Below are 26,172 nucleotides of genomic sequence, written 5' to 3'. Positions count from 1 at the left end.
GGGCTGAGCATCGGCCACCCTCTGTGCAGGCTCTGTCCACGCCGTTCCTGTTGTGGTCTCATATCAGCTCTAGGGAGTGTCGGCTCCATTTCTCAGATAAAGAAACAGAAGAAAAGGCCCTGCAGCCTGCAGTCCTGGTGGCCTTTTCTTCTTTGCCCCCACCACAAGGGGCAGCAGTGGGGCTGGGCACCCCACGGAGGCCCACCTGCCCTTCCATCAGGGGTGCTTCATCCCAGACAATGCCGGGTCATCATGGTCACCTACCCATCTTAGAGGGAGGGACAGACGAGTGACGGGTGTTACTCCATGAGGACCACACTCTACAGTTTGGTCTGACAATTACCTTGGAACACAGACCAGGAATCTGACCTGATTTTTGCAAGAAGACTCCAGTACTCTTGCCTGGAAAATCCCATGGACGGAGGAGCCTGGAAGGCTGCAGTCCATGGGGTCGCTGAGGGTCGGACATGACTGAGTGACTTCAATTTCACTTTTCACTTTCATGCATTGGAAAAGGAAATGGCAACCAACTCCAGTGTTCTTGCCTGGAGAATCCCAGGGACGGCGGAGTCTAGTGTGCTGCCGTCTATGGGGTCACACAGAGTCAGACAAGACTGAAGTGACTTAGCAGCAGTAGCAGCAGCAGCAGCTGATGGCAGGGGCGAGGAGGGGGCTTTCTTCCAGCAACTCAGGGGAGGAACCTAGATTCAAACCAAGGTCGTCACTGCCTATTGTAAACGCCACTCCTTGATTAAAGTTCCTTTTTTTTTTTTTTCTTTAAATCATTTTTTCCCCAGTAAACTCCCTCCTACTGATTCTTCTCTCTTCTACTAGCATGAGTTTATCTGGAAGTTAAGCGAAAGCACCCTGAGATGCAGAACTCAGCTAGTCCAGAGGAACTGTGTCCAGCTGTCATGAAGGTCCTCTGCTGAGAATGCCCAAGAGATGCCAGACCATCCTGGGCTCAATAACACAAGCTCACAGGAGAGCAACCATGGGAGCCGCAGACTCAGATCAAGGTGAGGATTCAGCAAGACCTCAGTCCAGGGGCAGGAGAGAGACCACCCCATCTGCAGACCCTGAAGAGTCAGTGATGGTGAAATTGGGCTCCACGTGTCCCCAGCGTCACAAGAGAAGTACCCCAGGATGGCCACAGCTACCCACCTGCCTGTCCTTGTCCTTTTTTATAGGATCAGTGGGAGTGAGTAGGGAGCTTCAGACTGAGCATGTGACCTGAGGGCTTTAGAGTCATCAGAGTTGCTGATGGAGATGGGCACCAGGGGACAGAGCACAGGGGATCCCTTCCAGCTGACAGAGCACAGGGGATCCCCTCCAGGCTGACATACCTCAGGGGAACTGGTCTCGGCCACTCTCTGCCAGGCTGCTCTCATCACAATAGCCAAAGTGTGGAAGAAAGGAAAATAACATAAGAAAGATTCTGTCTGTACATACTACAGACTATTACTCACTTAAAAAAGGAAGAAAGTTCTTTTTTAAAAAATTATTTTAAAAGGAAGAAAATTCAGACACATGCTACAGCCTGGATGTGCCTTGAAGACATTGTGTTCAGTGAAATAAAACAGTCACAAAAAACTTATTGCATTTTCTGTGTTTATTAGGTTTGCAGAGTAGGCAAATCGATAAAGACAGAAAGCAGGGTGGTGGTTGTCAGGGGCTGTGGGAGGGGGAGGGGAGCTCCGGTCCAGTGGAGCCTCAGGTTTCAGGAAGAAAGAATATGGAGATGCATGGTGGTGATGGCTGCACAAGAGATGAATGGATTTGATGCCACTCACCTGTACACTAAAAATGCTTAAGTGGTCAGTTTTATGCTGTGTATATTTCACCACAGGAAGGAAAAAAGAAAGAAAAAAAAATCTCATCACAAAGGACAAATATTGTATGATTCCACTCATATGAGGTCCTGAGAGGAGGCAAATTCTTAAAAATCAGGGGTACACTGGTGCTTACCAGGGCTGGAGAGGAGGGAGAATGAGGTATTAGTACATAAGTGGGACATAGTTTCATTTTTGATGTAAAACAATCTGTGGATGGATGGTGATGCTGGTTGTACAATGATGTGAGTGTCCTTAATACCATGAACTGTACACTTAAAAGTGGGTAAGATGGTAAATTTGATGATTTTCAAAAATTAAAACAAATTGTTGAAAAGCTGAACCTTTGTGGGCAAACATAGCAGCACCTGAACACTTTACAGTCTGTAAAACACTTTCACACTCAACATCGTGCAAGCTACCACAGGCCTGTGATGGAAACATTTACTATCTCAGTGTCACCTGGGAAAACTAAGGCTCAGATTTGCCCTCAAATGGGGAAACTGGCAGGTCGGTCTGTTTTCTGGACTATGCCATTTCCTTAGAGGAAGAGAAATCCTTCATCCCTCCAGTAGTCTAAAAAATGTACTTTCCTTCCATAAATGCTCCCTGTGAGCTTGAGATGAGTCATAAACATCAATTACCTCTTGTCCAAAGAAGTGAGCTCAGAGGCCTGAGTTCCTAGGGGCCACAGAGAGCTGATTCTGGCGGGGCCAATGGGGACCCTCTGTGACTGGCATCAAGTGTCAACTCACTTCTGGAACAGCACCACCTCAGGGGGAAAGCTGCCTTAACTCTTCCTTCATAGAGACTCTGGGAGCCACTCTGCAGTGTCCACACCTGTCTGTCTTCCATGAATTGGGGGAGATTTGGCATCATGCAGCCCTCCTTGATGGGGATAAAATGGAAGCAGTGACAGACTTCATTTTCTTGGGCTCCAAAATCACTGTGGATGGTGACCGCAGCCATGAAATTAAAAGACATTTGCTTCCTTGAAGAAAAGTTATGACCGACCTAGACAGCGTATTAAAAATCAGAGACATCACTTTGCTGACAAAGTCCCCTGTAGTCAAAGCTATGATTTTTCCAGTAGTCATGTTTGGATGTGAGAGTTGGACCATAAAGAAGGCTGAGCGCTGAAGTATCGATGCTTCTGAACTGTGGTGTTGGAGAAGACTCTTGAGAGTCCCTTGGACAGCAAGGAGATCCAACCTGTCCATCCTAAAGGAAATCAGTTGGGAATTTTCATAGGAAGGACTGATGCTGTAGCTGAAACTTCAATACTTTGGCCACTGGATGTGAAGAGCTGACTCATTTGAAAAGACCTCGATGCTGGGAAAGATTGAAAATGGAAGGAGAAGGGGACAACAGAGGATGAGCTGGTTGGATGGCATCACCAACTCAATGGACATGAGTTTGGGTAAACTCTGGGAGTTGGTGTTGGACAGGGAGGCCTGGCGTGCTGCAGTCCATGCGGTTGCAAAGACTGAACGACTAACTGAACAGAACTGAAGAACTGATAAAAAATTTCAAAAGGATAAATATGTAGATAGATACACGTATAATGGAATCACTTTGCTATAGACCTGAAGCTAATACAATATTGTAAATCAACTATACTTTAATAAAACATGGAAACAAACAAGTCACTCCCTACTGAGTTCAAAGGTGAGTTGATGCTGGAGAAGTAGGGCTAGAGACCATCACCAGGGGGAAACCCTTCCTGCTGGAATATCAGACCCTGGGGAGGGCGACAGAGGAGCCCCTGCTACTTGTACAGGATCTCTACAATCCTAACTCTCTGGCTTTCTCCCATTTTCAAAGCTCCCCTACTCCTGGCCTCTCATTGCTAGTCTTCCTGTCTCTCCCTTATTCTTCCCTCAGTGTCTTCTTCAGTCCAAAATACGTGGTTTCTCCTCTTGACCCTGCACACGTCTCTGCTCCCCGCATTGCCCTAGGGGTGGCCCAGCCGGGCCCTACTGCAGACTCTCATAGATCCAGGTGAGCTCCTCCAACTTCCTCTCCAGCTCCTGGGCCTTCTGCCTCATGTTCTCAGCTGATGCTGTCTTTGCCCCCTCCTGCAAGTCCTGTGCGTCTTTCACCAGGGAGTACACGTCCAGCCCTATGAATATACCTGAGAAGACTCCTCTCCCGATGCGGGCTGTTCTAGTCGCTGCCAGAGGTGTGCCTCCGAAATGTGTGCTCACCTCTTGGGGAGCTGGGTCAGAGAGCTGCCAGGTTTCTATGTAGGACTGAGCAGTCGCTACTAATGGAGGGTTGCGTCTGGCCTCCCTGATGGCATGAATATGCCTCCGCAAGTCTTTAACTTGGTAGAGATCATATAGATAGCATTGTGTTTTGGTTGAGTCAAGGAGTCTGGCCTGGGTTTCTGCTGATGACGTGTTCACATTTTCCACCACCATGGTGGAGAAACCTGTCACAGCAGCTGCTGCTCCCAGCCCTATTCCAGCGGCTGAGAGTCCCAGACTGAGGCCTGCTGTAAAGGGTGCCAGAACCAGGCCAAGAATGCTCAGGGCACCAGACGCAATACCAGTGGAGGAGGCCACCACATTGGAGATGGTGCAGTCCCTGTGTACCTTGTCAACACTGTCTGCGAGCTCACGCAGCTTTTTTATGCTCTCCTTCAGCTCCTGTTTTACCTGAGGAAACTCCTTCAAAAACCTCTCCTTTTCCTGCTGGTATTTTTGCAGGAGCCTGTCTTGGTCCTCCCCGGCCAAGATAGTTTGCACCTTGATCAGATATTCATGGAGTCCATCTGCCTCTTCCCTGTAACAGTGAACATTAAAGTCTTAGAAAGACAGTGTGCTGGTATATGAAACAGGCCTAACAAGCTCTATCCTGCACAAACCACAGAAATTTTATTGTAAATTACAATATTTTACCAATGTAAAAATTTTTCCAACCTTAAACCCTCATTTGGATATTGTTAGTGCTTCATGTACTTATTCAATCATGGAATAAATAAGCAAAGGTCATCTTAGGAGACCTTTACCTTAAGAGAGATATTTGATAAAGACACCTCAAAGGCAGACCAATACCATCACTTCCAGAATGTGTGGAAAATGGGAACTTCACAGATAAACAGGGAATTGGGATTAGAGCAGAAAACCCTTCATTCAGGGACCTTAGTGTATAGTGAGGAGTCCTCTTTTTCTTTGCTCTTGGCTGCTAGGATGTGGTCCCTAGGCCCCAAGAATATTCTGGCTGATAGGAATGTCCTCGTCTGCCTGGGACTTTGGCCACTGGACAGTCTGACAAGTTGACATGTGGTGGGCCTCTGGGTCATGTGGTATCACTTCTGACCTCTGGAGGAGCTGGACGCTAGGGCATTAGTCTGACCTCTGGGAGGGGCTGGAGATGAGAGGTCAGGGTAATGTGCTGTTAAATAGGGTGAGCATCCCTGGTGGGTAGTGCTCCATGTGTCCTGCCCCACTGAATCCAGGACAGTAATGCACCCTGGGACAATGAAAGCTTCATGTGTGAAACCTGCCCAGACCCTGTGGCTGGTGGGAAACTGCATCCTTCCCTGTAATAAACCATAACTGGGATCCTGATGCTTTAAGTGAGTCTGTGCATCCTTCTATGGAGTTCTAAAATCTGAGGGTGGTTGTGGGATCCCCCAAATTTGCCCTTGATGGGAAATGTAAGGGCAGTCCTGGGACTGTGCCCTCATACTTTTCAGATGGGCTAACTGTGCGTCTAGAATTTTATTATTTTTTTAAATCAAAACTCAGCTAGAAGGACCCTTAACAATCATTTTGCCTGGCATCTGCTCTCACCCAAGCCTGATACCCTTGGCCTTCTCAGCAGAAGGACACTGGGTCTGCCACTGCCCATATTGACTGGGAAGCAGGAGATGAGCTGTGTGCCCTGTTCCCGTGGGCCCTCCAGCTCACCTCACTGACTCCTGAGCCAGCACCCAGCACCGCTGTCCTCTCAGGGGTCACATGTTAATTTGTGACAGCCTCATGAGCCTGCACCCCAAGGCTGTGTGCAACTTTATGGAACCTCTGAAGATCCAAGAGACTTGAGGAAACGCACATCTGAATGGCTGAGCCTGAGGAGACTGGCACTTGCACAGCGGGTGGAGGAAGTGTTCTCCTCTTGGGTGGGGATGCGCAAGGCTCCTCAGAATCCCTCAAATGACACCCAATCACAGCAACTCACTGTGACCCTGGAGGGCTCCCTGAGCCACACAGCCTTCCCACTGTCAGGGCGGCTTCATGTGGATTAGAAGAGGGTCCCAGATGGAGTGAGAATCCAGGTCCCAGGCAGGGTGTAGAGGACACGGTCACCCAGGGCCCTCTAGCCCAGCTTAAGGGGATCTCGTCAGGGAGGGAAGAAATGTCCCCTCTCCCACTCCCAGGACCTCTGCTAGGGTCACAGCCCCTTCAGGTCCATGTCCTCGGGGCCCACTCTCCGCACTCTAGTCCTGGCCCTGCTGCCCAAGCCCGCCTGCTCGTCCTCCAGCCTGGACCCTCTGCTCCACCCTGACCCTGGGTCTGACCCTGGTGCAGGCCTCCCTGGGCCTTTGGACGAGATGATTACACTTGGTTCCCCACCTCTGACTCTGCAGTTCACTCTGAGGCCATCACTACAATCCATAGACTGAATTGCTATTCCCACTGGACACATAACACATAACAAATCTGAGACTCAAAGTCTTAAACCCACAGGCCCAGAGTTGGGCAGGGCTAGATCCAGGATCCCACCAGCTCTAACCAGTTCCCTTCCAGCCTCTCTGCCTTATTGGCCAGCAGGAACCTGCAGTGTTGGTATAATTCCTAAGATGGGGAGTGAAAGAGTTTTAGTCAGAATCCCAGGAACACAAAATGATGTTTGGGTCAGAATTTTCCAACTTGACCCAAAGGAAGTCCTTCTTGGTTCTCATTTCCAGGGAGAAGGTCCCTGATTCTTCCCAACAAGCTTATTTTAAAATTAACATTGATTGAGCACCTACTCTGTGTTAGCAATCATGAAAAGCACTTGCATGCATTTTCTCAGAGTCCTCACTATAAACTGAGGATGAAGCAGAGAGTAGTTCAGTAAATTGTCCAAGGACATATGACCTGCCCTTCCTTGCAGGTTTCGTTTCTTCTCTACCCAACATCATTCAATGCCAACAAATAACACGGAGGAAACATTCCACATAGGATCTTGAGAAGGAACATCCTCGACCCCAACCATAGGATCTTGCCTGGAGGAAACTAGCCAGTGGGGGCATGTTGGTGACATTCCTGGTGTACCTGCATTGTTACCTGGACAAATTGGCCTTGGTCACAAAATTTTCCCAGGGTTTGTCTTCCGTGAGCAGGAATTGCAGGTGTTCCCAATTCACACTCTTCTGGAAATAGTCAATGGCATCCTCAACAAAGCTTTGGCTCTCTAGACAGAAAAATAAAAATTGAAGATTCGAATAAACTATGTGTGATGTAAACGGTATCAAGTATAAGTGGTTAAAGTTCACCTTTCTGAGCAGCATTCATCTGGCACGCTGTTGATGGATTTCTCTGGGGTCTCAGGTGGACTGTATGCACCAGCCCAATTCATAAGTTAATGCCCAGACCCACCCACTCTGCAATTACTGTATTAGAAGATAGGGGGCTTCAAGGCAGTAATTAGGTAAAATGAGGCCTTCAGTGTGGGGCCTTAATTCAGTAATATCAGTGTCCTTATTAAATGAAGAGACGTCAGATCTCTTTCTCTCTCTTCCCTGAAGTACTAAGTGTTCTTAGGTTTCCTTTTTCTCATGCATCACTTAGGGCGAAGTGAACTCAGGGCTCACATGGAGGGAACCCACAGCACTAGGTCTGTGTGTTGACTGCTTAGGGTGCTGTGGGTGGAGGAAATAACTGAGCACCTGGGTGTCTGTGGGCTTCCCTTGTAGCTCAGTTGGTAAAGAATCTGCCTGTATTACAGGAGACCTGAGTTCGATCCCTGTGTTGGGAAGATCCCTGGGTTGGGAAGATTCCCTGCAGAAGGAACTGGCAACCCACTCCAGTATCCTTGCCTGGAAAATCTCATGGACAGAGGAACCTGGTGGGCTGCAGTCCATGGGGTCACAAAGAGTCGGGCACGACTGAGCAAGTAACACTTACTTAGGGCTTCACTTGTGGCTCAGCTGGTAAAGAATCTGCCTGCAATGCAGGAGACCTGGGTTCGATCCCTGGGTTGGGAAGATCCCCTGGAGAAGGGAAAGGCTACCCACTCCAGAAGCGTGGTGGCTGTGACAGACAGCGCAGGAAGAGTAACTGAGAGGAACTACTCCACATTCAAGATCAGGAGGGGCAACTCGCCCAAATAAGGAGCAGCAGCTGCACTTTGCTGCAGCAGCCGTGAAGAGATACCCCATGTCCAAAGTAAGAAAAACCCAAGTAAGATGGTAGGTGTTGTGAGAGGTCATCAGAGAACAGACAGACTGAAACCATAATCACAGAAAAATAGCCAATCTGATCACACCGACAACAGCCTTGTCTAACTTAGTGAAACTAAGCCATGCCGAGTGGGGCCACTCAAGACGGAGAGGTCATGGTAAAGAGGTCTGACAGAATGTGGTGGTCCACTGGAGAAGGGAATGACAAACCACTTCAGTATTCTTGCCTTGAGAACACCATGAACAGTATGAAAAGGCAAACTCATAGGATACTGAAAGAGGAACTCCCCAGGTTGGCAGGTGCCCAATATGCTACTGGAGATCAGTGGAGAAATAACTCCAGAAAGAATGAAGTGATGGAGCCAAAGCAAAAACAATAACCAGCTGTGGATGTGATTGGTGATAGATGGAAGGTGCGATGCTATAAAGAGTAATATTGCATAGGAACCTGGAATGTTAGGTCCATGAATCAAGGCAAATTGGAAGTGGTCAAACAGGAGATGGTAGAGTGAACGTAGACATTCTAGGAATCAGCAAACTAAAATGGGCTGGAATGGGTGAATTTAACTCAGATGACCATTATAGCTACTACTGCGGGCAAGAATCCCTCAGAAGAAATGGAGTAGCCATCATAGTCAACAAAAGAGTCTGAAATGCAGTCCTTGGATGCAGTCTCAAAAATGACAGAATGATCTCTGTTTGTTTCCAAGGCAAACCATTCAATATCACAGTTATCCAAGTCTATGCCCCAACCAGTGACGTGGAAGAAGCTGAAGTTGAACAGTTCTGTGAAGACCTACAAGACCTTTTAGAACTAACACCCAAAAACGATGTCCTTTTCATTATAGGGGACTGGAATGCAAAAGTAGGAAGTCAAGAAACACCTGGAGTAACAGACAAATTTGGTGTTGAGGTACACAATGAAGCAGGGTAAGACTAATAGAGTTTTGCCAAGAGAACGCACTGGTCATAGCAAACACTCCTTTCAACAACACAAGAGAAGACTCTACACATGGACATCACCAGATGGTCAACACTGAAATCAGACTGAGTATATTCTTTGTAGCAGAAGATGGAGAAGCTCTATACAGTCAGCAAAACAAGACCAGGAGCTGACTGTGGCTCAGATAATGAACTCCTTATTGCCAAATTCAGACTTAAATTGAAGAAAGTAGGGAAAACCACTAGACCATTCAGAAGTGAAGTGAAATCGCTCAGTCATGTCCGACTCTTTGCGACCCCATGGACTGTAGCCTACCAGGCTTCTCTGTCCATGGGATCCTCCAGGCAAGAATACTGGAGTAGGTTGCCATTTCCTTCTCTAGGAGATCTTCCCGACCCAGGGATTGAACCCGGGTCTCCCGCATTGTGGCAGATGCTTTAGTGTCTAAGCCACCTAATCAAATTCCTATGATTATACAGTGGAAGTGAGAAAAAGATTTAAGGGACTAGATCTGATAGACTGCCTGATGAACTATGGATGGAGGTTGGTGACATTGTACAGGAGACAGGGATCAAGACCTTCCCCATGGAAAAGAAATGCAAAAAAGCAAAATGACTGTCTGAGGAGGCCTTACAAATAGTTGTGAAAAGAAGAGAAGTGAAAAGCAAAGGAGAAAAGGAAAGATATAAGCATCTGAATGCAGAGTTCCAAAGAATAGCAAGGAGAGATAAGAAAGCCTTCCTCAGTGATCAATGCAAAGAAATAGAGGAAAACAACAGAGTGGGAAAGACTAGAGATCTTTTTGACAAAATTAGAGATACCAAGGGAACACTTTATGCAAAGATGGGCTCGATAAAGGACAGAAATGGTATGGACTGAACAGAAGCAAAAGATATCAGGAAGACATGGCAGGAATACTCAGAAGAACTGTACAAAAAAGATCTTCATGATCCAGATAATCAGGATGGTGTGATCACTCACCTAGAGCCAGACATCCTGGAATGTGAAGTCAAGTGGGCCTTAGAAAGCATCACTACGAACAAAGCTAGTGGAGGTGATGGAATTCCAGTGGAGCTATTTCAAATCCTGAAATATGATGCTATGAAAGTGCTGCACTCAATATGCCAGCACATTTGGAAAACTCAGCAGTGGGCGCAGGACTGGAAAAGGTCAGTTTTCATTCCAATCCCAAAGAAAGGCAATGCCAAAGAATGCTCAAACTACCACACAATTGCACTCATCTCACACACTAGTAAAGTAATGTTCAAAATTCTCCAAGCCAGGCTTCAACAATATGTGAACCATGAACTTCCAGATGTTCAAGCTGGTTTTAGAAAAGGCAGAGGAACCAGAGATCAAATTGCTAATATCCGCTGGATCATCGAGAAACAAGAGAGTTCCAGAAAAACATCTATTTCTGCTCTATTGACTATGCCAAAGCCATTGACTGTGTGGATCACAAGAAACTGTGGAAAATTCTGAAAGAGATGGGAACACCAGATCACCTGACCTGCCTCTTGAGAAACCTATATGCAGGTCAGGAAGCAACAGTTAGAACTGGACATGGAACAAGTTCCAAATAGGAAAAGGAGTACATCAAGGCTATATATTGTCACCCTGCTTACATAACTTCTATGCAGAGTACATCATGAGAAACACTGGGCTGGAGGAAGCTAGAATCAAGATTGCTGGGAGAAATATCAATAACCTCAGATATGCAGATGACACCACCCTTATACAGAAAGTGAAGAGGAACTAAAAAGCCTCTTGATGAAAGTAAAAGTGGAGAGTGTAAAAGCTGACTTGAAGTTCAACATTCAGAAAACAAAGATCATGGCATCTGGTCCCATCTCTTCATGTGAAATAGATGGAGAAACAGTGGAAACAGTGCCAGACTTTATTTTGGGGGGCTCCAAAATCACTGTAGATGGTAATGGTAGCCATAAAATTAAAAGATGTCTACTCCTTGGAAGGAAAGTTATGACCAACCTAGATAGCATATTCAAAAGCAGAGACATTATTTTGCCAACAAAATTCTGTCTAGTCAAGGTTATGGTTTTTCCAGTAGTCATGTATGGATGTGAGAGTTGAACTGTGAAGAAAGCTGAGCGCCGAAGAATTGATGCTTTTGAACTGTGGTGTTGGAGAAGACTCTTGAGAGTCCCTTGTTCTGCAGGGAGATCCAACCAGTCCACCCTAAAGATCAGTCCTGGCTGTTCTTTGGAAGGACTGATGCTGAAGTTGAAACTCCAATACTTTGGCTACCTCATGTGAAGAGTTGACTCACTAGAAAAGACTCTGATGCTGGGAGGGATTGGGGGCAGGAGGAGAAGGGGAATGCCAGGAAGAGACGGCTGGATGGCATCACCGACTTGATGGACATGAGTTTGGATGAACTCCAGGAGTTGGTGATGGACAGGGAGGCCTGGCATGCTGCGATTCATGGGGTCACAAAGAGTCGGACACGACTGAGCGACTGAACTGAACTGGGTGTCTGCATGGGCATTTGAGAACAATAGAACTAGTTCCTGCCTGAGGCAGTCACCTGGTAATCAGGTGTTTATATATGGGAGCCCTGGGCAGGTGCCCTAGCACAGCACTGGAGAGAGGGGATTCTAGAGAAGGGGAGAGGGGAGTCTAGAGAAGGGGAGAGGTTTCTACTTGGAACTAACACATTCCACGTAGAGGGGACAGCACCGCCCTAGGCAGGCCCTACTATGTGGCAGGCCCTGGCTCAGGCCACGGACACACATTATATTTGGTCCTCATCACAACATAGGGAAATATTCTTCTCATCTTACAGGTTCGGTCAGGTAAGGTGCTCCAGGTCACACAGGTGTGGGACGCAACAAAGGCCAGATTGGGGTTCAGTTTAGACTCTGTTGACCCTCACAGAGCAGCTGGGTGGGCAGCAGGGTGAGAGGTGGAGGAAACAGCCTCTGTTGACATCCCAGGGTCTGGGAGCAGAAGGGGGCTTGGACCAAGGGAGAGGGCAGGAGAAGCTCCAGGGGACCTCCTCTCCCTGTCCCGCCTGGCCTTGGGGACTAGCTCTGCTGTGCCCCCCCCCTCCATGGGCTGTCCTGGCCTCACTTCTGAGTCTTTAGCTGGGGGTCAGGAGGCAGGGGGAGGAAGTTAGCGTCTTGTCTGTGGCTCCCTGAGGAGAGGACCAGGAAAGAGGCTGTGGGGACAGACCACCGAGTGTTAGGGGACTTCCCCTTGCCTCTCTGGGGGATGCTCATCCATGCCTTTCTCAGTTCTTGATTACTCGGCAGGTTAATTGGGCCTGGAACCAGCACCTTCAATTCTGGGTCACAAGTAGGAACCTGCTAGAGACGAGGTGGCTGGCTACCTGAGCAGTCCTTGGGATCTTCTGAGCTCATGGTGGCAGCAGCAGGGTCTCAGAGATGTCCCTTCAGCTCACCGGTCTGTGTCAGGCTGGAAGAAGGTGATGTTTCACCCTTGGGGAAGAGAAAACAGATGTGGGCTTGATCACGCGTGAGCGGTGGCTGAGGGGGCAGCGAGGGGCGAGGTCCTGGGTGGTTTCCCCTGGAACAGCCGCCAGGGCCACTGGGGACTTAGCCCCGTGTGGTTCTGTCCCCTGGGCTCTGCAGAGCACCTGTTAAGGAAAGTTACTCATCCTCCCGCCGTCCTCCCCAGTCAGAGTTCTGCTCTCCTGCTGGGGTACAAGAGAGGATAATCAGACAGGAGAGAGCCATCTGCGAAGTTACAGGAGCAATAACACCAGAGACAGCAGAACAGGTAGGAAGGGCTGCTCTGGAAATTACATGAGGCTGGGAACACTTGTGTTACTAATTGGTTATAGGTGATATTGATCCACTGTCTATGACGTGCAGGCTCCTGAAACTCACCTAAACTTAGGTCAGTCCAAGTTTTCACATTTCTGCTGGAGCCCAGCCTTGAACCCAAGTCTTTCTGATCCAAATTCCAGGTTGGTGATGACTATGCTCTACTTGCTTTAATGTACAAAAATGTCTCTTTGTGGATGCACGTTAATTGGAAAATGACTCTTTTTATTGCAAAATGTTGTCATGCACTCTGTGCTCGAATCTCTGCCTTGATAAAGTCCCTGGTGCTATAGCTCCCACGGCCCACATCTTCCTCACTTCTGCAATAGCCTTTATCCCACAAACCATTTTTCTGGAGTCCCACCAGCCCCACTCCAATCCCCGCAGCCCTGCCCAGGTCAGCTGAGGCCCTGATTGGTGTCATCTTTGCTGTCCACTCCTGATTGTTGGACATCAGGCTGTTTTTAATTCTTTATGTAAATAGTAGTGCAAAGAACACTCTTCTTGCATAAAACTTTGCCTCCATTTAAGATTCTTTCATTAAGCTGTTTCTAGAAGTAGAATGACTGGATCCAAGGGTATCAACACCTAACATTTTTTCCTACTTAAGCTACTTTGTTATGCAAAGAAACTGTACACATTTACATTCACACATATCATATGTGGTGGTGTCCATCCTTTGTCTTATCTCTGTTATTTTTTTAAATAGCAGATCTTTATATAGAGAGAACTTCTTTCGGTTCTGGTTGTGACTATCTTGTGTTGGGAGATGAGAAAAGAAAGCATGGTAATTACACTTAGACAGTATTTTAAGAAGGCAAAAGAGTACTTATTTAGTATTCTTGCTGAGACCTGACTGAAATGATAGTTAAAGTCCTTATAGTTACAGTAACAGCTACTTGTGAGAGTGGCTTGTATTTCTGATTTTGCTCTGCACTGGTAGTTACTCTAAGACTTTGTAAATTATAATCCATATTGTTCTGATAACCAGGAGGTGTGTGCCACTGTATCCTTGTTTGCAGCTAAGGAAGCTGGAGCAAAGATGTTCTGTGATTTGCCCAAAGTCAGAAACCTTGTTCATGGAGAACTGGATCCCACCCCACCCTCTGGGCTCAAGATCCCATGCCCAGCTTCTTGTCACTTTGCTGCTAACAACAATAATAAATAAAGAGCAGGGATGGTGGCGACAGGAACCCAGAGTCTTCACCCTCACTCCCTCGGCTGAAAATTATGACTGCTTTTTATTTACCTGTTGCACCTTTATCCTTGCTCTGGTCTCCCCTCTCAGTAGATGGAGTTACTGAGACAATCATGGGTAAAACTGCCCCTGCCATTCTCTACAGCACCCAGTCTAGAGTGGCCCAACTTCCTTAGCGTTCCCCCAAACCCCCTCACCTGAGCCCTGATCCTAGAATCTATCACCTTCCCTCTGCAATGCCCAGGGTTTCCCTCAAGAAAAGTAACCATCAGCTTGATAACTAGGGAGTATGCCTGGTGACGAGGCTGTGGCCACTGACTGTGTGGATAGGAGAGAATTTACACAGACAGGCCCATCTCCAGGCACGTGGGAGAGGAGAGCTGGCTGGTCCCCTGCCTCCTTCTCTGCCTCGAAACTGTAGGACCCCAGGAGCCAGGGAAGCCAATTAAAATTGGGAAACACAAGGACCAAGAGACAAGGCAGAGAGAGGAGGAGAGCGTGGGCAGAAAGGGCTGATCCTGGATGATGCCAAACACTTGAAAATGTGTTTGGACCCTCCACCTCGTCCTTCTGTCCTTTCCTGCCATTCTTGTCCTGTTCCTGCCCTTTGTCTGGGGCCTCAGCTGGGTGTGGATGCCGGACAGTGCTTCTGCTGCTGCATTAATATCCAGGGCATCCTCCTCTGTTAGCCTCTGATTGGTTACTCCCCGAAAAGCCTATCAGTGGGAGGGAGGAGAACCCTGAAAAGACTCCCCGCCCAACTATATGGCCAGATGCAGAGGCCTCCCCTCCACATGGGCAGAGATTCTCACCAAACGTCTTGTCCATGTGGCTGCAAGTTATCTGCCTTGGGCAGGGAAAGGAGGGGTTAGGGCAGGATCAAGTGCAGAGTCCTTAGACCATCACCAGGCCCTCCTGATGCTCTTACTCCTGTTTTCCGCACCCTCCTGACTCCACGGGGCCTGGTTGACTCCCAGCTGCCTGGACTCTGGTTCCCCCCCCAGCCTCCAGGCCTTCACTCAGGCTGCCCCTCCCCCTGCAAGGCCTTTCCCCACCTGCCTCACCAGGTGAAATGTTACCTGTATTTAGACTTCCCTCTCCAAAGCCTCCTCCCCCTGCTGTCTCCCCCAGTTCCTCTCCAGTCTCACCTGGAAATTTGCACTTTCCTGGTTGCAGGTCTGTTTGTGCGGAGTTTCTGCAGCTCCCAGCACCGGGCAGGGGCCCTGTCTCTTCTCTGCTGCTCCTCCTGCTCCAGGGCCGCTGGGGCTCCCTCCACCCTCCCGGGCACAGCCTGGCTAGAATACGAGGTGTGGGACCCGTTACTGGGACATGAAGCAACCAGCTTCGTGAAAACACAGCAGCACACCACTTTTACCTGCAGTTGGGTGATTCCATTTCTTTTCCTTTTCTGTTTTGATAAGAGCTCTTTCTGACACAGAGTGCCATCAGATTTCTGAGCGTTTCCATTTATGGGCGTCCCTTGCTTTCCAAAAGGTCACCCTCTCCAGTAAACTGTGAAGTGAGGCCTATATCTTCTTCACACTAGGCCATCTTGGTTTAGGAAAGCTTTCGCAGGAATACTGTACTTTCAGGTGGCAGGAAACATCTGTATTTCCTCATGTCTCCTTACTCTAGCCATGATATTTTTACAGCAGAAGAAAGAGGAAGAGAGAATTGTGGAAAGACATGGGCTCCTGCTAAAATCTGAATAATGCCTTACTGCACTAGAGGGTCCTTTAAAGGCAGGAAAAAACAGTGTATTCCTTTTTGATTGCAGTAGGTACCTGTTAAGTAAATCCTGCTTTAAGGAGATAAAGCAGCAGACAGGCAGGAAGGAAGGTAGGGAGTCTGGGAGAGCAGGAGAGGAGGAGGAGAGAAAAGGAAAGAGGGAGAAGGTAGAAGGCAGATAAAAGGAGGAAGAAGAAGAAACAAAAAGCTCTAATCCATTAGTGAACCCTAAAGGGACCTAAAGGTAAACCAGAATGAACAAAAATCTACAAACATACTGGAAGCAATGAAAACACACTGGAAAAATACTGCTAACTTGAGGAAAACTGTCTCACCAAGACACAAGTCCCAGAAACCAATGACCTCTTAAAAATTAGAAATTGCTAAGGACTCCGTAAACCAAATCAAAATGCAAGAGATCTGGAGACAATGTCTGCAATACTTAGAGAAGATAAAGGTGAATGTCCCCAACACACAGAGAAGCTACAAACCCATATCAGCCGACTGAATCCAGACTGTGAGGTCCTTTGCCAATAGTGCTCCGTCTGCTCCATGGCCTTCTTTCCAGCCCCTCCAGCCCCTCCATCCACCCTCACTCTCCAGCCTGCCTGCCTTACTCACCTTTGCACTGCCAGCACTTGGCACAGTCCCAGAAGATACCAGCTGCTCACTGCATACTGGTCATACTCGGGCTGCTGAGGGGCATACTCATGCAGGTTCTAGGCACTTCCTCCCTCAGATCTTTCTTCCAGAAACACCTGCTCCTACCACGTGGCAAAGTTATGCTCATCTTTCAACGCCCAATCCTGGCAACACTTCATCTGAGAAACCCCCGGGAAAGCCCCTGCTCTGCTCCCGTGGTCCCTGGGAGAGGGCCCTAAGTCCACCGCTTAGCCATTCTGAGCATGTCACCTACAACCCTTGTAGTCTCAGTTCAGCTCCGTTCAGTCAATCAGTCGTGTGTCTAACTCTTTGCAGTCCCATGGATTGCAGCACGCCTGGCTTCCCTGTCCATCACCAACTCCTGGAGCTTGCTCAAACTCATGTCCATTGAGTTGGTGATGTCTGTAGTCTTGTCCATGAAGGCAACAATGACACCAGTGACTTTGGTCCCAGTGGCCCAGCATGGGTGATCAGGCCATTTGGATGGATACAGAGTTCACAGGAAGGGCTGAGAGCACACTGCTCTTTTCTACCTCAACTTATTTCCTCCTGACAATAGGTCTATTTGGGAGGACTTTTATAGGAAGTCCAGAGTCTTAGTAACTCAGGAAAGTCTACCAGAGAGGGCCAACCCTGTTTCCTCTGCCCCTGGTGACTCTTTTCCGGGGAACCTAAGACTAAATAGGGTTTGTTCTCTCAAGAGAGCATCAGTTAAGGCTCCCACTTCCTCTCCCACTGTCATTAGCAACTGACTCAGAAGTGCGGGCAGGACCGGGAGGGGGCAGAAGGGGGAGTCCCCAAGGCCAGGAGGGGCAGGGGAGGTGGCCTCTCAGCATCCGGAGCTTCTCCTGCCCTCTCCCTTGGTCTCAGCCTCCTCTTGCTCACAGCCCCTGGGGCATCACCACAGAGGCTGCTTCCTCCAGCTCTTGCCCTGCTGGGCACCCAGCTGCTCTGCGAGGGTCAGCGGACCCTGAGCTAAACCCCAGACTGGCCTTTGCCACACCCCACCTGTGTGACCTGGAGCTCCTTAACTGACCTCACCTGCAAAATGGAAGTAGTGTTTCCCTATGTGTTCATGAGGGTGAAATACCACGCGTGTCCGTGGCCTGGGCCAGTGCCTGCCGCACAGTAGGTCCTGCCAGTGTACTGCTGTCCCCTCTACCTGGAATGTGTTAGTTTCAGGTGGAAACCTCTCCCTCTCTTTAGCATCCCCCCTGCCCCATGTTGTGTTAGGGCGTTTTCCCAGTGCTCCCATATATAAGCACCTGCTTACCAGGTGTGACTGCCTCAGGCAGATACTGGTCCTATGGACCTCAAGCACCCCTGAGGACACCCAGGTACTCCATTGTTTCCCCCACCCACCCCCCCACCCCCAACCAATCAATACAGAGTTACTTGTGCGGGTTCGCTCCAGGCAAGTTCAAGATTCCTTTCTCCCTTAGTGATGCAGGGAAAAGAGAAAAATTTAGAAGCCTTCCTGCTCGGGGTGGGGGGGGGGGGGGTGGGGGGTAGTGAGAGAAAGAAATCCGATGACTCTTCTAATAAGGGCACCAATCATACTGGATTAGGACTCTGCACATATGGTCTCTTTTTACCTAATTACTGCCTTAAAGGCCTTATCTCCTAATACAGTCATTGCAGGGGGAAGGAGGCATCAGGATTTCAACTTATGAATTAGGGGCAGGGGAACGGACTACCTGTAACCCCAGGTGAATCCATGAACAGTACCCCAGTTGATTTTGCTCAGGAAGGTGAACTTGAGCCAGTTTGTGTGTGCTCTTGTTTGCTCAGTCACTCAGTCGTGTCCAGACTTTGCAACCTCATGGACTGTAGCCTGTCAGGCTCCTCTTTCCATGGGATTCTCCAGGCAAGAATACTGCAGTGGGCTTCCAGTTCCTCCTCCAGGGGATACTCCTACCCAGGGATGGAACCCGCGTCTCATGTGTCTCCTGAATTGCAGGCAGATTCTTTACTGCTGAGCCACTTTAAACTCAATACCATTTATGTTCCACCATAATTTCTTGTAATCTTTTTCCTTTTTTTTCTGTGTAGAGAGCCAAAACTTTACTGACGTTGTCACTGAGTATTTCCCAGAGAGAGTAAACAGGGAAGAACTGCCGTTCCTGCTCACTGAAGACAATGCCTGGGAGAGTTTTGTGGCTGAGGCCAAACTGTCCAGGTAAACCACACAAGTGTGCCAGGAATTTTACCCAGATCCCTTGGGAAGGTCTCCCCAGGCTAGCTTCCTCCTGGCAGACACACCTCCTCCAGGCAGGATCCTAAGGTTTGGATCGAGGTTCTTCCTTCTCAAGATCCCATCAAGAATGTTTCTTCCATGTCATTTGCTGGCAGTAAACAGCCTCAGGTTGAGAAGAGTTGAAACCCATAAGGAAGGGGCGGGTTATGTGACCTACGACAAGTTACTGAACTACTTTTGGCCTTAGTTTCTTCATCTGTTCAATTTTATTGTGGAGAAAACTGAGATCATGCATGCAAAGTGCTTCACATGATGGCTGACACAGAGCAGGTGCTCAATTAATGCTAACTTAAAAAAAACTTGTTGTGAAGAGATGGGATCAAAGTTATGTTCCCTAAAGATAAGAACCAAGCTGGACTTCCTTTGGGATATGTCAGAAAATTCTGACAACAACATCACTTTGTGTTCCAAGACCTTAGAGAACTAACACCAGAAAAGATGTCCTTTTCATTGCAGGGGACTGGAATGCAAAAGTAGGAAATCAAGAAACACCTGGAGTAACAGGCAAATTTGGCCTTGGAGTACAGAATGAAGCAGGGCAAAGGCTAATAGAGTTTTGCGAAGAGAACACACTGGTCATAGCAAACACCCTCTTCCAACAACACAAGAGAAGACTCTACACAGGACATCACCAGATGGTCAACACTGAAATCAGATTGATTATATTCTTTGCAGCCAAAGATGTAGTAGCTCTATACAGCCAGCAAAAACAAGACCAGGAGCTGACTGTGGCTCAGATCAGGAACCCTTATTGCCAAATTCAGACTTATATTGAAGAAAGTAGGGAAAACCACTAGGCCATTCAAGTATGACCTAAATCAAATCCCTTATGATTATACAGGGGAAGTGAAAAATAGATTTAAGGATGTAGATGTGATAGAGTGCCTAAAGAACTATGGACAGAGGTTTGTGACATTGTACAGGAGACAGGGATCAAGACCACCCCCAAGAAAAAGAAACACAAAAAAGAAAAATGGCTGTCTGGGGAGCCCTTACAAATAGATGTGAAAAGGAGAGAAGCGAAAAGCAAAGGAGAAAAGGAAAGATATAAGCATTTGAATGCAGAGTTCCAAAGAATAGCAAGGAGAGGTAAGAAAGACTTCCTTAATACAATATTGTAAAGTAATTAGCCTCCAATTAAAATAAATAAATTAAAAAAAGAGAGAAAGCTTTCCTCAGTGATCAGTGCAAAGAAATAGAGGAAAACAACAGAATGGGAAAAACTAGAGATATCTTCATGAAAATTAGAGATACCAAGGGAACATTTCATGCAAAGATGGGCTCAATAAAGGACAAAAATTGTATGGACCTTACAGAAGCAGAAGATATGAAGAAGAGGTGGCAAGCGTACACAGAAGAACTGGACAGAAAAGATCTTCACAATCCAGATAATCACAATGGTATGATCACTCACCCAGAGCCAGGCATCCTAGAATGTGAACTCAAGTGGGCTTTAGGACGCATCACTACAAACAAAGCTGGTGGAGGTGATGGAATTCCACTGGAGCTGTTTCAAATCCTGAAAGATGATGCTGTGAAAGTGCTGCACTCAATATGCCAGCACATTTGGAAAACTTAGCAGTGGGCACCGGACTAGAAAAGGTCAGTTTTCATTCCAATCCCAAAGAAAGGCAATGCCAAAGAATCCTCAAATTACCACACAATTGCACTCATCTCACACACTAGTAAAGTAATGCTCAAAATTCTCCAAGCCAGGCTTCAACAGTATGTGAACCGTGAACTTCCAGATGTTCAAGCAGGTTTTAGAAAAGGCAGAGAAACCAGTGATCAAATTGCCAACATTTGCTGAATCACTGAAAAAGCAAGAGAGTTCCAGAAAAACATCTATTTCTGCTCTATTGACTATGCCAAAACCTTTGACTGTGTGGATCATAAGAAACTGTGGGAAATTCTTCAAGAGATGGGAATACCAGACCACCTAACCTTCCTCTTGAGAAATCTGTATGCAGGCCAGGAAGCAACAGTTAGAACTGGACATGGAACAACAGACTGGTTCCAAATAGGAAAAGGAGTACATCAAGGCTGTATATTGTCACCCTGCTTAATTAACTTGTATGCAGAGTACATCATGAGAAACGCTGGGCTGGAGGAAGCACAAGCTAGAATCAAGATTGCCAGGAGAAATATCAATAACCTCAGATATGCAGAAGACACCACCCTTATAGCAGAAAGTGAAGAACTAAAGATCCTCTTGATGAAAGTGAAAGAGGAGAGTGAAAAAGTTGGCTTAAAGCTCAACATTCAGAAAAAGAAGATCATGGCATCTGGTCCCATCACTTCATGGGAAATAGATAGGGAAACAGTGGAAACAGTGTCAGACTTTATTTTGGGGGGCTCCAAAATCACTGCAGATGGTGGTTGCAGCCATGAAATTAAAAGACGCTTACTCCTTGGAAGGAAAGTTATGACTAACCTAGATAGCATATTAAAAAACAGAGACATCGCTTTGTCAACAAAGTTTCATTTGTCAAGGCTATGGTTTTTCCAGTAGTCATGTATGGATGTAAGAGTTGGCCTATAAAGAAAGCTGAGCTCCGAAGAATTGATGCTTTTGAACTGTAGTGTTGAAGAAGACTCTTGAGAGTCCCTTGGACAGCAAGGAGATCCAACCAGTCCATCCTAAGGGAGATCAGTCTTGGGTGTTCATTGGAAAGACTGATGCTGAAGTTGAAACTCCAATACTTTGACCACCTGATGCGAAGAGCTGACTCATTTGAAAAGACCCTGATGCTGGGGAAGATTGAGGACAGGAGGAGAAGGGGACAACCAAAGATGAGATGGTTGGATGGCATCACTGACTCAATGGATGTGAGTCTGAGTGAACTCCGGGAGTTGGTGATGGACAGGGAGGCCTGGCATGCTGCGATTCATGGGGTCGCAAGGAGTCAGACACGACTGAGTGATTGAACTGAACTGAACTGAACTGAACTGAACTGAATGGCAAATGAAATATCTCAAGCTGCTGCCTGTTTTTACTGTTTATACTCTGTTCATACAGCTCTGTTTAACTGGTAAAGAAAAGTAAAAGCATGCAAATCAAACATTTTTAAATACAATAGAAATTAATGCAAATGAATTTTAGGTTTTTGTGACCTGAACAATATTCAGGATTAAATTAATCTCTGGTACTAAAAAGTTTGTGGTTTAAGTTTGTTAATTAATAGACACACCTTTAGAGTCATCAATATCAAGTATAGTACTTCCCCATCAGCATACTTCTGTACTTGTTTCCTATGTCTGATTAATTTTTCCCAAACATGGATAATTAAGCAAATATATACATATAAATAAAAAGGCCTAGCACCAAGGAATATGATGGACTCATGGAAGGCAGCAACCACTCTGGTAACGAGGAACAAATATATTGATTATCAGTGCTTTCTATGGAAAATTTTGCAATCAACAGGGCAAAATGATAGGGAAAATGTTCACATACTTCAGTATGGGGAAAACTTTCTGGCTTATACAGAATTTAATTTAAACTTTAGGCTAAACAAAACAGCATGCTTATGACCTATTAAACATACATTGTTGTATTCTTTAACCATTAAAATAAAAAAATACATTTAAAAGTTAAAATGGAGTAACTGTGGTTCAGGCATCGGAAATGGAGCTAATGGCCATTGTGAACATGGTTTTAGACGTATTATTACTAAGAACTTGAGGTTCCTAAACTGTAACAGATTTAAAGATACCACCATCTGTTCTGAAAACAATATCTGCTAGCAGCTGCCAACTGCAACCTGACAGCGTCAAGATCTCATCTTGTAATTATAAAAACTTTCTCTTACTTTAGGAATGGTAATGGCTTTGCCAACAAAGGTCTGTCTAGTCAAGGCTATGTTTTTTTCCAGTGGTCATGTATGGATGTGAGAGTTGGACTGTGAAGAAAGCTGAGCACTGAAGAATTGATGCTTTTGAACTGTGGTGTTGGAGAAGACTCTTGAGAGTCCCTTGGACTGCAAGGAGATCCAGCCAGTCCATTCTGAAGGAGATCAGTCCTGGGATTTCTTTGGAGGGAATGATGCTGAAGCTGAAACTCCAGTACTTTGGCCACCTCATGCGAAGGGTTGACTCATTGGAAAAGACCCTGATGCTGGGAGGGATTGGAGGCAGGAGGAGAAGGAGACGACAGAGGATGAGATGGCTGGATGGCATCACTGACTTGATGGATGTGAGTTTGGGTGGACTCTGGGAATTGGTGATGGACAGGGATTCCTGGCGTGCTGTGCTTCATGGGATTGCAAAGAATTGGACATGACTGACTGACTGAAATGAACTGAACTGAACTGAAGATGTTACTTGGTTACTAGAAGGTGCATAAAGAGAAAATACTGAAAAATTACTTTCCTGGTTGACATCTAAAATAGTAGAATCTATTTAGAAAATAACATATAGGGCATTTTCAGCATTATCCCTACCTTACCCCAGTTCAGTTCAGTACCTTACCTACTAATTTTCAAATATTTGTTCAGGTGCTATAACAAAGCAATCAAAGAGAAATGTGTTTTGTTTTTATGATACAAAATATTGGTGCTAAGCTTGGGTCTAGGGACTATTTCCAACACTGTGTCCGTTCCCCAAATTGAGGCAGGACCACACCGCATTTCAGCAGGAAGCAGCCAAAGTGGTCCTTGCTTTATTACCTCAAAATTTGGGGAAAGGTGAGAAGAGAGTGGAAACTAAAAATGAGTTCCTCTGGCAGGTTTATAATTAACTTCTATTTCCAAAATTTTATTCCCTTTCCTGTTCCATTCCTGTTCCTCCTCACAATTGAGAAGTATTGCAAAAGGGGGCAGGGGACAGAGGGATGTGACCAAGCAGGACCCAAAGAGACCTTCCCAGGACAGAACTCTCCTCCACCCTATGTCCTCTGCCTACCTTATTTTCATAAAAGCATGTTAGCATCCTAGGCCTCCCCCAAGTTCCAAAGAATAGATTAATTCAGAGAAATGAGAAAATGTAGAAACAAATAAAACAAAAGAGTTAGCAAGACAAAATAATAATTGTTTAGCCATTAAACAAATTCAAGAACTTTTATTTCCTTCTCAAAAGCTATGGATAATATTCTGAATCATGTCATTTGAGCTGTCTTGCAGATACCAAAAGCACCACCAGGTGGAAGAAGTTTACTGCATGTTAACTGCAAGGATGAAGACCCCAGACCAGTTGAAACCAGAAGATTGATGATGTTGATCCTGGTTACCTCATCACTTACTCATCAAAAGAATATCCATGAGCTGATCACACACTGACAGTGCTCTCCCTTACCCTGTTTCTGAAAATCTTTTTTGGGAAGATATTCAGGAATTTGGGCCCTTTAAGCACTAGCTACCAGGACTCCTGTGGAAAATTCTTAAAGAGATGGGAATACCAGACCATATTAACTGCTTCCTAGGAAATCTGTATGCAGGTCAAGAAGCAACAGTTTGAACTGGACATGGAACAATGGACTGATTCCAAATTGGGAAGGGAATACGTCAAGGCTGTATATTGTCACCCTGCTTATTTAACTTATATGTAGAGTACATCATGTGAAATGCCGAGCTGGATGAAGCACAAACTGTAATTAAGATTGCCAGGAAAAATATCAATAACCTCAGATATGCAGATGACACCACCCTTATGGCAGAAAGAGAAGAAGAACTAGAGAGCCTCTTGATGAAAGTGAAAGAGGTGAGTTAAAAAGCTGGCTTAAAACTCAACATTCAAAAAACGAAGATCATGGCACCCAGTCCAATCTATTCGCCAGCAGTTCATGGCAAATAGATGGGGAAACAATGGAAACAGTGACAGAGTTTATTTTCTTGGGCTCCAAAATCACTGTAGATGGTGACTGCAGCCATGAAATTAAAAGGAGCTTGCTCCTTGGAAGAGAAGCTATGACAAACCTAGACAGCACATTAAAAAGCAGACACGTTACTCTGGTGACAATTGTCCATCTAGTCAAAACTATGGTTTTTCCAGTAGTCATGTATGGATATGAGAGTTGGACCATAAAGAAAGCTGAGCTCCAAAGAATTGATAATTTCAAACTGTGGTGCTGGAGAAGACTCTTGAGAATCCCTTGGAAAGAGATCAAACCAGTCAATCCTAAAGGAAATCAGTCCTGAATATTCATAGGAAGGACTAATGCCGAAGCTGAAGCTCCAATACTTTGGCCACCTAATGAGAAGAACTGACTCATTTGAAAAGACCCTGATGTTGGGAAAGATTGAAGGCAAGAGGAGAAGGGGATGGCAGAGGATGAGATGATTGGATGGCATCACCGACTCCATGGACATGCATTTGAGCAAGCTCTGGGAGTTGCTGATGGCCAGGGAAGACTGGCATGCTGCAGTCCATGGGGTCACAAAGGGTCAGACGCGACTGAGCTGCTGAACTGAAATGAACTGACAGGACTCCTTGCTTGATGCCCTGCAATAAATGTTGCAGTTTCCTTTACCACAACCCAGTGTCAGTAGGTTGGCTTGAAGGTGCATGGCTGAGAGCACCCGAATTGGCTTGGAAACACTCCATCTGGGTTGTCTTCCCCACATAGGACCTCCCATCACTCAAAACCACATCCTGAGCAGAGGATCCAGCAAGTGTAGGAAGGCAGAGCCCTGCACCCCCCTGCTTGGTTTTGTGCTCCTCTTCAGAGACAGGGTGGGTGAATGAACCGTCATTCCTTGCCTCTCAGAAGAAACCCTTTTCTCCGCATCAGCATCAGCATCAGCACAGCACCCTGAGGGTAGCTTCAAGGGGGCCACAGAAAGAGAGGGTGTGACTCTCTCATCCTCCTCCACCCCCTCTACTTTCTCCAAACGCCTAAAGGGCTGAGCACCCCGAATATGCACCTTCCTTCTGGGGTCAGCGCTTACGTCTCAGGAGTCCACATCTTGAGCTGAGCCCACCTGAGCAGGTGCCACCCTCCCTCTGCTCTGTTTAGGGCCCCAAGGTGGGAGGAAGCCCTCAGACACACCTGCCTCCACATCCAGGCTCTGCCCCTGCTTAACCTGCTGCGTCGGGCCATGGCCTCACCTCTCTGAACTTTGTTTCCTTCTGTCAATTAGTGTCAATCATCCTTTTCTCAGACATTCATCCTGAGGATGGGGAGATGGGTGGGGATCCTATGCCACCTGCTTACCCAGGAAACTTCCTCTGGCTGAGTGTGAACAAGATCCAGTTGTTCGCTCCTCTGCAGATGCAGCCGCCTTCTGTGTGTCTCTGCAATAACCACACACACTCCCTGGGCCCAGATATACCCAGAGAAGAAAAGGGGGAAGTGAACACCCTCACATCTGTCACTCACATCAAACAAACATCCTGCCCACCACACCCCACCCTG

The 26,172-nt window shown here is 46.7% G+C and overlaps 1 protein-coding gene across 2 annotated transcripts; it reads right to left on the bottom strand.

Annotated features, from left to right (window-relative positions):
* Positions 1 to 1,637: 1,637 nt before the first annotated feature.
* Positions 1,638 to 26,046, bottom strand: LOC138077693 (apolipoprotein L3-like). 2 transcript variants are annotated; one of them, XM_068969817.1, is made up of 5 exons: positions 25,972 to 26,046; positions 15,322 to 15,468; positions 12,519 to 12,627; positions 7,112 to 7,238; positions 1,638 to 4,619 (listed from the first exon to the last, which is right to left on the bottom strand). In XM_068969817.1, the coding sequence occupies exons 3-5, from the start codon at positions 12,547 to 12,549 to the stop codon at positions 3,809 to 3,811; spliced, it is 969 nt and encodes a 322-aa protein (XP_068825918.1). In that variant the 5' UTR covers positions 12,550 to 12,627; positions 15,322 to 15,468; positions 25,972 to 26,046; the 3' UTR covers positions 1,638 to 3,808. The 2 variants fall into 2 exon arrangements, with proteins under 2 accessions (XP_068825918.1, XP_068825919.1); XM_068969818.1 differs by lacking the exon at positions 15,322 to 15,468 and having other exon boundaries at positions 25,972 to 26,037.
* Between the last annotated feature and the right edge of the window lie 126 nt (positions 26,047 to 26,172).

The sequence above is a fragment of the Capricornis sumatraensis genome, chromosome 4, assembly GCF_032405125.1.
Source record: "Capricornis sumatraensis isolate serow.1 chromosome 4, serow.2, whole genome shotgun sequence".
NCBI classification, from domain to species: Eukaryota; Metazoa; Chordata; class Mammalia; order Artiodactyla; family Bovidae; genus Capricornis; species Capricornis sumatraensis.
The sequence above is the reverse complement of the archived record's forward strand: the minus strand, read 5'-3'. Positions and strand labels throughout refer to the sequence as shown.

What these genes read in the sequence shown, in the direction of transcription:
- LOC138077693 (XM_068969817.1), bottom strand. Translation starts at nt 12,549, where the DNA reads ATGAGCTCAGAAGATCCCAAGGACTGCTCAG. An exon ending in AGATCCCAAGGACTGCTCAG is followed by an intron (nt 7,239 to 12,518) that starts GTAGCCAGCCAC and finishes TTTTCTGTCTAG; the next exon opens with AGAGCCAAAGCTTTGTTGAG. An exon ending in ACCAAGGCCAATTTGTCCAG is followed by an intron (nt 4,620 to 7,111) that starts GTAACAATGCAG and finishes TCACTGTTACAG; the next exon opens with GGAAGAGGCAGATGGACTCC.